This window comes from Nicotiana tabacum, chromosome 21, assembly GCF_000715075.1.
Source record: "Nicotiana tabacum cultivar K326 chromosome 21, ASM71507v2, whole genome shotgun sequence".
In the NCBI taxonomy this organism is placed as follows: domain Eukaryota; kingdom Viridiplantae; phylum Streptophyta; class Magnoliopsida; order Solanales; family Solanaceae; genus Nicotiana; species Nicotiana tabacum.
Genome location: NC_134100.1, coordinates 28,270,179 through 28,283,090, shown reverse-complemented (window position 1 = coordinate 28,283,090; position 12,912 = coordinate 28,270,179). Strand labels below are relative to the sequence as shown.

Genomic DNA, 12,912 nt, shown 5'->3' with positions numbered 1-12,912 from the left:
AAATGATTTTTTTTTTTCAATTGATTTCTTATTTTTAAAAACCCAAATGTTAAAATTCTTGAAGTGAGGATAATCTTTCCTAATTTCAACTGTTCAAATGATACCAAGTACAAGAATTAAATTCAATCCGATTACAATTGGTATTACCGAAGATCTTGTTTAGATGGTTGTTACCTGTTGTGTTATATCATAATATTACTTTAAATACAATGTTTATTTTGATTGTTACTTAAATTGTATTGTATTGTTTAAATTCGTCGTTATGCAACGACGAAAAATGTCACTTTATAAAACGACCAATTTGGTGTGGTCACATGGTTACCTTATTTTTTTCCTCTCATCTTGCTTTTTTTATTATTAAATAATTATATTTTATTTTTTACCCTATCTTTTTATATAATAATATTATCTCGTACCTTACTTTTTCTTTATAATATTAAAAATTTATTTTTATATTATTGGTGTATAACATCATAAAACGACGACAAAAAATACAATATATCAAAACATCAGATAAGTGCAAACTAAAATCTACTTAGTACTCTACTATTGTAATTTTACTCTTGGTCAGAATTAGTAAAGTCACGCAGTACCCACTTGCACCAAACTCGAAGCACAGTTGGGCCAGTGTTGGTGCCCTCGTCCTTCACCTTTTAGTCGCCATCTCCGGCCCTGACCGCTCCCACTGGATTCTCCACAATTCACACTCTTTAGTCTTTATCAATGAGTTCGTGTAACAACAACCCACCCCAATAAAATCTCACTAGTAAGATCTGGCGTATAGATACAGATACGGGGAATGAATCTATACCTATGAACGGAAGTCTTTGAGACGGCTGCTAAACTATTCAAACGTAATGCAGTGGTGTTGATTCCACTTCAAAGTAGAATGTTTTTTCGAAGGTCCAACATAGTAGATAATAGAAGCATTCACTTTAGCTTTCGAGCGAAAATTCATTGGTTTTTTTTTCCTTTAAACATATGCCAAATTGGTATAACTAATACTTAAAAATTCAATCACATATATAAGTCAAATAAGTAAAACATATAGAGAATCGATAGTGCGGAAAATGATCAAATGATTGAGATGAAATAGATTGTTAGGGTTGTAGCTGACCATTAACTTGCTGATTGATATTGAGACTCGGTTCATATAGGTATATTACTAATTCAAGCAAAAAGATTGAATTCCATTCTCCAAACTCCTCAATAATCATTCATAATTCTTTATTAAATCAAAAGTTGCTCAGTCTTAACAAATATGCACAAACTATCTTTCATACCACTATTTGCAATCAAATTCTGTCATCAACCGCACCCCGCCCCCCGCCCCCCGCCCCCAAAAAAAAGTAAATAAAAATGCTAGAATTGCCAATTTGTGGTCATATTACTTTCCACTAACACGTATATCTAATAACTTTATCCGCAAAGGAAAAGAGGCTAGAATTGCATTAACAGACATATTTACATTAATTCCTTTTTCATGTTACAACATCATTACTCAGATTAGGTCAACATTTTTAAAATTAAAAAAGAGATGATAATTCAGAGAATAAAACATTGCTAAGCTACCATATTTTGAGTTTGAGATTACCCGGTGCTTCTGTTCTTACCAATATTCAAGTTCTGGGTCTTCGGGTTCGGGCTTCACATTTAAATCGGGCTTCTCCTGAAACCAACACGGCTTTAATTGGGCCGGGCTTCCATTTTCACAACAATGGTTTCTAGATTCACGTGGTCGTTGCTGGTCATGGTGGTGGCCGTGGTGCTTATGTATAGCCAATGAGTTTTGAATAGCGTCAACTCTAGCACCAACTTCTACAGCTTTCTTACGAATAGAAGCAGCAGACAAATCACTAAGCCCACCATCTCCAACTAATAGTTCAGGGAAATTCAATCGGGCTGAAGGCCCGCGAAGATAGTAAACAGCCGTATCATAAGCTCGGGCCGCCGCCACCGGCGTTGAATACGAGCCCAACCATATTCTGGACCGCTTATTGGGCTCTCTAATTTCAGCAACCCATTTTCCCCACTTCCTCATCCTTATTCCTTTGAAAATTCTCTCTTTTTTAATCTTCCCGGGGCAACACCATCCTTCGCCTCCAACCACCGCAGCACCGCCACTTCTGCCGCCATCAACTTCCATCTATATTCCAGTATATGCCCTATTTCTGTATCTATCTGGTTTGAATATAATATGTGGAGTAAATTACAAAATTAAAAAGAAAAAATTTCCCTGTAATATATAGAAATATCCACGAAATGGGAAGAAAGGTTTTTGGCGTGGCTTATGACAGACAACTTGGGTATTATGCTTTTCCACGTTGATTTTATTTTAAGGAAAAATTATCTCGATAAAAGAAACTGAAAAAACAAATATCTAAAGGCACCGACACAATGTCTATCTCAGAGTTTGGATCGATTCTTTGTTAAAAGGAAACCAAATCAAGTAAGTCGGTTTTTCAAATATTAGAACTCAACTAAATCAATTATGTCGGTTTTTTCTCGATTCGGTTTATGTCGGTTTTCTGTTTTTTCGGTTATTTGTCGGTTTTTTCTTAAATATAAGACATACACTACCAAACACATATTTTGGCGACCACATTTTCAACGTAACACTATCAAATCAATTGCCCTTTGAGAAATTTATTATTTACCAAGATATATTGATGATAATTGAATCAAATAGTGATGAATAATTTAAGAACTCAATTAAAAATATGTTATTTTTAACATGAATAGATTCTTACACTTCAAAAAAAAAAAAAAACTACCAATCAAACTAGAATGTAAAGGTAAAGACCTGTACTAAAAGTGCAAACGATTTATATTTACTATAAAATTTTTGAAACTTTGTATAAACGTATACATATATATAGGTGTAACAATGAATTTAAAATAGCTACTCCTATATTCGGTTTGGTTCGGGGTTTTTTTTTTTATTAAAATCAAAACCAAACCAAATTTGATCGGTTTTTAAATTTCAAAACCAAAACCAAACCAAACCAAAAAGTATCAGTCTTTTTGGTCGGTTTGGTTTGGTTTTCGGTTTGGTTCGATTTTTCGGATTTTATGAACACCCCTAGTCTATCTCATGCTCTTTCTCTCTCTACAATAGTATATTTTTATTTTATTTATTATTTCCTATATTTAAAAAATTGTCTAAATTTGACATAGCACAAATTTTAATAAAGAAGGAAATACTTTTAAAATACGTTATCTTAAATAAGCTATAGTTATTTTGGGGCATAATACATAACTGGGCCGTTAAACTTGGCTTTTTTTGTCACCTGAACACTTAAACATAGAGTTGTTCCTATTAGGCCCTTCAACTAAATTACATTTGTGCCAATTAGACACTTTGTAGTGACATGATTAAGTGTGTAGGGGAGGGCGCGTGAATATGAGAAAAAGGTTGTTGATTATTATTATATTATAATATATTATTCCAATTAAAGCTAACTTTTACCCTACGTTCTATTTCTCTTCTTCTTCCCGTGAACCCATTATTTTTTCTCTTAGTTTTTTTTTAAAAGAAAGTTTAGTGTACATGGATTTGACTATTCTCATTTGGTATGCTTGTTCTCTTTACATGGAACTTATAAGCTACACCAACTTAGACGAGGAATAGCGAGAATAGCGTGATATTTCAGTGAAATCGAAACAAGAAGAAGTGAGATGAAGTTGAATGGAGGAAATTTTCAGTGAGCTTTTTAGGGCACTAAGTCGCTAGAGCCGACGGTCAGGTTTTCCATTTTCTGAAAATGAGTTTCAATTTATTTTTGTGTTAATTATATAAGGTGGAATATTTTAAGGTGTTAGAGACAACTGTAATATACACGTTTAATTTTTATAAAAGTTTTTCTCAGATGGTCTACAAAGTGTCTAATTGGCACATATGTGATTTAGTTGAAGGGTCTGATAGGAACAACTTTATGTTTAAGTATCCAAGTGACAAAAAAGGCCAAATTTAAGGGTCCAGTTATGTATTCTGCCTTATTTTTGTGTCTGTTAAACTTTTAAAATTTGTGGTCCTTCCGCCCGGTGTTAAAAAAGTATTTACTATCTCCGTCGGTCCTTCAGAAAATGTTGAAAGCTTTTTTAAACGGACTAATAAAGAAATAGTGCAAATCTTTTTAAAATAGATGTAGTATTAAAAATGTTAGTTATCAGATAGGTAGCCGATTATATTGACCGAATCGAACCATACCGAACTGATTATTAGTTTTTTTTTTAATAAAATTGTATGCTTTTATATAAATTTATAACTGTACCTAATAATAGTTTGATAAAAATAACCGAAAAAATATCAAACCGTAAATAAATTTATATATGAAAAATATATTTTATATATTAATTTTGAAATTAATAAATTATTTTTTCGTGGCCCTCGGGATTATGGAGATAGCTACAGGTGACCAATTTCTACACCTATTATGCAACTCCTATTGAAACTAAATTAGTTCTAACATCTTGAGTAGTAAGTCATAAAGTATTCCAACGATCTTGAGTAGCAAGCCACAAGATATTGGATCTTTTTCCTTACGTATGATTTAGATTTCTGCAAACTTCTAATAAACTCTATTCTTGAGTCCCAACTTGATTAGTATTTTTTCACTCGTGTGATTTATATTTCTCTTATCTTTGCTTAATTTAGTTTACACTATCATAGAATAGTAAATCTTTATTCAGGACATCTTTCATGTTCATTTGATTCATCACTTCTAAATAGTAAACATGTCTAGAGAGTTTTGCCAAGTCCTAATAAATATGTATTTTTCGCATTTTAGCTTTTATTAATGAATCTTATCTCGAATTGATAAGCTCTCTTTATCCTTATTTAGAAGTTTCGAATTCGAAACCTAAGAATGAGAGTATTTTTCCTTGAATGAATCTTATATGACATACGTCCAAATTAATCGAAGTTCAAAGCAAATATAAATATCGGGTGAGAAATAAAAAAATAAAATATTAGTTACTTGTACCTCATGAGAGATGTGTTAGGACCGAAAAAGTCAAGTTTCACGTGGAACCTAACAAAGTAAACCTTGAACGACGATAAATCATACAACAAATAAGAAAACCTAGTGACCTACATGGGCCAACAGGTTTATTCCTATTTTGAGTGGGTTTTGGCTTTAAGAGAAAGCACCACTCATGATCTATAAATAGGACAATTTTGGAAAATTATTCTATGGTTATTGATACAAGTCTTTGAAAGACTTAAGCACATAAGAGTGATTTTTGAGAAAGCTTTCGTCAAGAGAGAAGAGAGAAGAAAAATATTTGTTTTGCTGCAGATTTTTATTCCGAACAGCTAACATTCAAATCACGTTTTCTAATTGTTATCTGTTGGATTGGGCTAAAATTTTGAATGAGCGTTCGCAACATCTTGCTCTTAAATTTGAACGGTGAAGATCGGATTCTTCAATTGATTAGTTGTTGCTATTGTTGCTCCGTATTTGATACTTGTTGTGTAGTCAATTTGAAGAACTTTTGTAACCCTCTTATTGTTATAGTGGAGTTTTTTTGGATCTTTGTGATCCTGTGATTTTTACCTTCGATTTAAAGGGTTTTCCACGTTAAAATTTGATATTTTTTATCTTCTTTATATTCGAGTTTGCCACTTCATGAACGTAACAAGATGGTGGTTGTTACTTGTTGGCCACCAGCCATGTTAAAAGCTCCCTTAGCTCCTCTCACACTCATTATAAAGGTGTAGCTGGATATTCCAACGAGGATTTTGGTTTCCTCTATTGCATTCTTGGGAGATACATAGATATGTAAAATATCAATTTTCTTTTGTGGGTTTCTATCTTTAATTGGAAACTCCAATGAGGTTTTGGTTTTCTCAATTGGATTCTTGGGAAATAAAGATATGTTAATATTAATTTTCTTTTGTGAGTTCCTATCTTTAATTGGAAAGTCCAACGAGGTTTTGTTTTTCTCCACTGGATTCTTGGGAAATAAGGATATGGGGAATAATAATTTATGTTTCAACTTTAAGCACTAGTATTACAATTTGAGATTTTAAATTTCTTCACTAAGATATTTAAAAGTTATGTTAACACAAAATTTTGTTGATTTATTGTACGTTTAATTATTTTTGAGTACATATAATATTTTTTGGAAAAATTTAAATGTAACTATGTAAATGATATTTACATAATCAAGTTACTTAAAAAGTAATTACACGCAAATTTCTATTATATACATTAATTGGTATCATATGTTAAACAATACTGTTACTACCGGTTGTTTCGTTTGCTTCGGTTCTAGTATATAATTATATTCACAATAAAGTAGTTATAGATATTAGATATACATATCACTTTCTTTTGTCCTCCCTTATTTGGAAATGTCAACGAGGTTTTGTTTTTCTCGGTTGGATTCATGGAAAAATAAAGATATTGAGGAATAATATATAACCTTTTGTTCTAATTTGTTTAGCACCATTACAATTAGAGATGTTAACGTTTTCACTGTGATATTTTGTTGATACTTTTGACTGAACATTTTGTTTTTTATCAAGTAAATTTTCTTCAAGAAGTTTAAACAATCAAAGTTCAAAATGAATTAAAAATTAAATAAGTCGACCTCCTCGTCCTCTTAAAATATGTTGGAAAACTAATTCAAAGTTATAGTAGAAAACCTTAATTATTTAAGATTTATTTTATTTAATTCATATCTAAATAGGATTTGCTGTTAGAATAAATATAGGAATAGACTTTTCTGTTTCTAGTTGAAATAAGTTTCATACTATTATAAATATAAGTATTGATAACTTATTTTATGTGTGGAGGAAATAAAAACTTGTAGAAAGCATTTATAGATTTATAATAAAATATTTTCCTTCATATTGGTATCAGAGCTTCCACGATCTTGGGAGAGAATCAAATAGCTTCCGCTGCCGCGGACGGCACTAGGCAATGCGTGCCTGTTTGGCAAAAAAATATGTTGGCAAAATCATAGATGGTTGTCAACAAAATTAGATAATTCGATGAAAAGTATCAAGACAGATTCAAGCAAAAAAGCAAGTTTAAAGAGGTGCAAACAAGTATGACACAAGAGGAAGAAACTATTTTCTAAAAGTTTGAGAGAGGTTTAAAAAAGTTGGGAGTTGAAGACTGGTGCTTCAACAAAATTGATTGTTGGTGACAAAGTGCATCAACAATTGGTGAAAGGGTGCATCAACGTGAGTTGGAAACATGTGCTTCAACAAAATTAGATGTTGGTGACGAAGTGCATCAACGGTTGGTGACAAAGTGCATCAACGGTTGGAGACAGGTGCTTCAACAAAAATTGAGTATTGGTGACAAAGTGCATCAAGGTGAGTTGGAGACAGGTGCTTCAACAAAAATTGAATGTTGGTGACAAAGTGCATTAACGATTGGTGACAAAGTGCATCAATGTGAGTTGGAGACAAGTGCTTCAACAAAATTGAGGGATGAAGACATGTGCTTCATTAAAAGTGAAAGTTGGAGAGAAGTGCTCCAACACAACGAACAAGTCAGACGTATACAACTTTGAATTACGGGAGAATGTTGGAAACTAATTCAAAGTTGTATTAGGAAACCTTAGTTATTTATGATTTGGTTTACTTAATTCATCTAAATAGAATTTGTAGTTAGAATAAATATAGGAATAGACTTTACTATTTCTAGTTGAAATAAGTTATTATTATAAATAGGGGTATTGATAACTTATTTTATGTGTAAAAATTTGTGAGAATTGTAGAGAGCTTTCAAAGATTTATAATAAAATATTTTCCTTCATCTTCTAGTAGTATGAAGCAAAAAACTTGCAATTACCATATTTGACAAGGTGTAGGGAGAGGGGTTTATTTTTCCTGATATCCCTGTTTAACCAAAATTCTGAGTCTTTGATCAAAGCTAAAAAGAAATTCGGGTATTTTAATATAAAAATCTTATGCAAATAAGTTTATACTCTTTTCCAAATAGAGACTGTTAGAGTCAAAGGTGGATCCTATATGTGACTAATATAAGCATATATAAACTAACACGAATTCAAATTATAAATGTAGACATAAATTTAAAATAATTTTGATATATATATAGAGAGAAAAACAGCATACCATATCTTTCAAAGAAGTACGTTGGAGTAGTTAGAGTCGTATATTGTATATATAAAATGAGCTTACACCCACTATTTTATTCCTCTTCTGTTTCAACTTATATTGTATTATTTTATTATTAATTCGTTTAAGAAAAAGGCGTATTTTTATTGAAAATTATTTAGTTTTAAATTTAAATTTTATTTTTAATGAATTTACGGCCACATAGTTATTGTAACATATTTAAGATCATAAAGTTAAAAATCCTAAAATTACAGAAATATGATGGTATATCTAAAATCTTATGTCTTAAAATACGATCATGTTAATTGAGATGGAAGAGTATTAGAAAAGCAGCAGTCCTACTCCTTTGGTTATGTGGTGAGGACTAATTAATAATGGATTTTGTATACTCGTATTAGCGTATATGATAGGAAGAATGAAAGAAACAAGAGAGATGATTATACTAATAATTAACTCTATTTTATTGTTTGCACAAATTGTTGGGAATAAACCCCGTAAAAATAGTATTCACGGTATTAGTGATAAACGCAGAACACTAAGTTATGGTTAAATCAGCAAGAATAGAAATGCAACAATAATGACACCAAGATTTTACGTGGAAACCCTTCTGAATAAGGGAAAAAACCACGGCCAAGAAGAGTAACTGATATCACTATAGCGAGGAATTTTACATTGTGTAGTAACGAGTAAAAAATACTCCTAAGACCACTACACCCTCAAAAGAAATAAACACTCTTTTGCTTTTTCCACCTCACTACAATATCTCTCACACTCTATTTCTGTTCACAAACTATTTTCTTATAGTTTATGGAATACCTTGCTCTCTCTTTTCTCTCTTTGTTGGTGTGTTGAAATGAGAGTTAAAGCTCTCCTTTTATAGCCAAAACCTCACTCTCTAAAAACTACAATATTTGACAATTTACACACCCTTTTCACAATTTCAACAAGGTTGGCTACCAAACCAAACCAAGTCAATAAAATTGGCTACCAAATTATACAAATTCAACAAGGTTGGCTACCAAACCAAAACCAAATCAACAAAATTGGCTACCAAATCATTTAAATGAGATGGACACCATATCAATCTCCCCCTCCAGCCTCATTCATCTAGAGGAGGTAGCACTGTCTTCTAGTTTGAGTGCATGCCGACAAGTTCTTTGCATAGCTCGAACTTATCTCTTGGTACCACATTGGTCAACATATCTGCAGGATTTTCACTCGTGTGAATCATTTTGACTTGAAGTGATTCGTTCTCCACTTGCTCACGAATCCAATGATATCTGACGTCAATGTGTTTTGTTCTCGCATGGTACATGGAGTTTTTGCTCAGGTCTATTGCACTCTGACTGTCGCAATAGACAACATACTCCATCTGTCGCAATCCAAGTTCTTGAAGAAATCTCTTGAGCCATATCATCTCTTTGCCAGCTTCAGTAACCGCAATATACTCCGCTTCAGTTGTAGATAGTGCAACACACTTCTGCAACTTCGACTGCCATGATATAGCTCCCCTGAAAAAGTAAACAAATATCCAGTAGTGGATTTTCTGTTATCAAGGTCACCTGCCATATCAGAATTTGTATAGCCCTTCAAAATTGGATTTGATCCTCCAAAACATAAGCATTCACGTGAGCTTCCTCTTAGATACCTGAGTATCCATTTGACAGCTTACCAATGCTCTTTTCCTGGATTTTCGAGAAATCTGCTAACAACACCGATTGCATAAGCAATATCTGGTCGAGTGCATACCATTGCATACATCAAACTTCCAACGGCAGAGGAATAAGGAATCTTGGCCATTCTCTCTTTTTCCTCCGTTGTTGTTGGACACATCTTCTTGCTCAACTTCAGATGACCAGGAAGAGGTGTGCGAACCAACTTAGCACTTTTCATATTGAAGCGCTCCAGTACACGTTCTATGTACTTCTCCTGTGACAAGTAAAGCTTCCTTTCGTTTCTCGAACGAGTAATTCTCATGCCCAAAATCTGCTTAGCATGACCCAAGTCTTTCATTGCAAAAGACTTATTCAACTGTTTCTTCAACTCGTCAATCTTAGAAGAATTCCTGCCCACAATCAACATATCATCCACATATAGCAAGAGGATGATAAAATCGTCATCAGAAAATCTTTGTACAAACACACAGTGATTTGAAGAAGTCTTCTTGTAGCCTTGCTCCCCCATAACAGACTCAAACTTCTTGTACCACTGTCTGGGAGCTTGCTTTAATCCATATAGACTCTTCTTAAGTTTGCATACAAGATTTTCTTTACCTTTTGCCTTGAAGCCTTCAGGTTGTTCCATATAAATCTCCTCTTCTAAGTCACCGTGAAGAAAAGCAGTCTTCACATCCATCTGCTCAATCTCCAAATCAAGACTGGCAGTCAAACCAAGAACTGTCCGAATGGAGGACAATTTTACGACAGGAGAAAATATTTCGTCAAAGTCAATACCTTTCCTTTGACCAAATCCCTTGACAACCAATCTAGCTTTGTATCTGGGCTTCAAACTATGTTCTTCAGCTTTAACTTTGAACACCCACTTGTTCTTCAAAGCTCTCATGCCCTTAGGCAATTTCACCAACTCATAAGTATGGTTCTCATGCAGAGATTTCATCTCATCTTGCATGGCTTCAATCCATTGATCCTTGTGCTCATCTTCTATGGCCTCCGCATAACATTCAGGTTCTCCCCCATCAGTGAGTAATACATATTCATTGGGTGAATAACGGGAGGAAGGAGTACGAGGTCTAGAAGACCTCCTGAGTGGAATATCTAACTCGTCCACAGCTTCGTGAGTAGGAGCATCTACCTCATCAACATTAGCATTGTTATCCCCATCACCATCAATATGTTGATCTGGAATATGGTTCTGGGCATCACCATCATCATTGAGCCCACCAGTGTCATCCCCATTTGTATGAGGAACTTGATCAAGATTAACTAAACCTTCAGAACTTGAAGATTTTAATTTCTCCGCTTTGTTAATATCTTCAATGGTTTGATCCTCCACGAAGATAACATCACGGCTTCTCACAACCTTCTTCTCAATTGGATCATATAGCCTGTAACCAAACTCATCAAGGCCATAACCAATGAAGATGCACTGCCTTGTCTTGGCAGTTAATTTTGACCTCTCATCTTTAGGCACATGTACAAAAGCTTTGCAACCAAACACTTTCAAGTGGTCATAGGAGACATCCTTGCCATACCAAACTTTGTTTGGAACATCACTTTGCAAAGCAACCGCAGGGGATAGATTAATAACATGTGCGGCGGTCAACATAGCCTCACCCCAAAAGGAATTCAACAACTTTTCTTTAGAAAGCAAACATCTGACTCTTTCCATCAATGTCCTGTTCATCCTTTCTGCTAAACCATTAAGCTGAGGAGTCTTAGGAGGAGTCTTCTGGTGTCTGATACCCTGTTGTTTGCAGTATTCGTCAAACGGTCCACAATATTCACCATCGTTATCAGTACGAATACACTTCAGCTTCTTTCCAGTTTCTCTTTCAACTGAAACTGCTTAAAGACACCCAACACTTGGTCTTTAGTCTTCAAGATGTAGACCCAAAGTTTCCTTGAACAATCATCAATAAAGGTAGCAAAATAAAGTGCACCACCCAAAGTTCTTGTATTCATTGGACCACATAAATCTGAATGCACCAACTCAAGCAACTCTGTCTTTCTTGAAGGAGGATGAGAATGTAAAGAAACTCTTTTTTGTTTTCCAGCCAAGCAGTGCTCACATTTTTCTAATTTTGCACTTTCAAAATTTGACAACAATTTCTTCTTGGCCAGAACATTTAGTCATTTCTCGCTAATGTGGCTAAGCCTCTTATGACATAACGTTGAAGAGTTATGGCTCTCAATGACATTCACCATATCAACACAGGTAGAGGCCGTAGTCCAGTATAGACCACGACGCTTTTCCCCACGAGCCACAATCATGGAGCCCTTAGTGAGCTTCCACTTTCCAGCACCATTGGTACTGACATATCCCTCATCATCCAAAACACCAATAGAGATCAAGTGCAAACGAACATTAGGTGCATGCTTTACATTGTTTAAAACTAGTTTAGTTCCAATACTAGTTTCCAAACAAATCGTTCCAACACCAACCACCCTAGATACAGTCTCATTACCCATACTCAGAGTTCCAAAGTCACCCTGAGTATATGATGAGAAAAATTCCTTCCTTGATGTCACATGAGATGCGGCACCACTGTCCACAACCCAGATTGACTCATCACAAGCAATATTTATCAAATCCGCATCAAGGACTGTAACAAGATCTTCTGTAGTGACGGTGGCCACACGATTGCTATCTTCTTTCTGTTCTTCCTTGTCTCTATTCTCCTTTTTCAAAATCCGGCAGAACTTCTTTGTGTGCCCTTTCTTCACACAATGATAGCACTCAATATCTTTAAGTCTGCTTCTAGATTTGCTTCTATTATGTTCTCTATTTTGAGAACCCCGATTCTTGCTTCTCCCCCTAGAGTCAGTCACCAAGACATCTGATGAGGAGGAACCCTGAGATTTTCTTCTCATCTCTTCATTTAGAAGGCCGCTCTTGGCAAGATCCATAGAGATTACACCATCCGGAGCAGAATTTGATAATGAAGTTCTAAGAATTTCCCAAGAATCTGGTAGGGAACCAAGTAGAAACAAGCCTTGAATTTCTTCATCAAATTTAATGCCCATAGCAGATAACTGGTTCATGATCCCCTGAAAATTATTCAGATGATCTGTCATCGCGGAACCATCGTGGTATTTTAAACCCAACATCTGCTTTATCAGAAACATCTTGTTGTT

The 12,912-nt window shown here is 34.3% G+C and overlaps 1 protein-coding gene across 1 annotated transcript; it reads right to left on the bottom strand.

Annotated features, from left to right (window-relative positions):
- Positions 1-1,418: 1,418 nt before the first annotated feature.
- Positions 1,419-2,309, bottom strand: LOC107785844 (ethylene-responsive transcription factor ERF011-like). The gene has a single exon (XM_016607233.2). The coding sequence runs from the start codon at positions 2,144-2,146 to the stop codon at positions 1,610-1,612; it is 537 nt and encodes a 178-aa protein (XP_016462719.1). The 5' UTR covers positions 2,147-2,309; the 3' UTR covers positions 1,419-1,609.
- Positions 2,310-12,912: the final 10,603 nt, after the last annotated feature.

Bases quoted from the DNA above. Each gene is read 5' to 3' on its own strand.
- LOC107785844 (XM_016607233.2), bottom strand. From the start codon at position 2,146: ATGGAAGTTGATGGCGGCAGAAGTGGCGGTGCTGCGGTGGTTGGAGGC.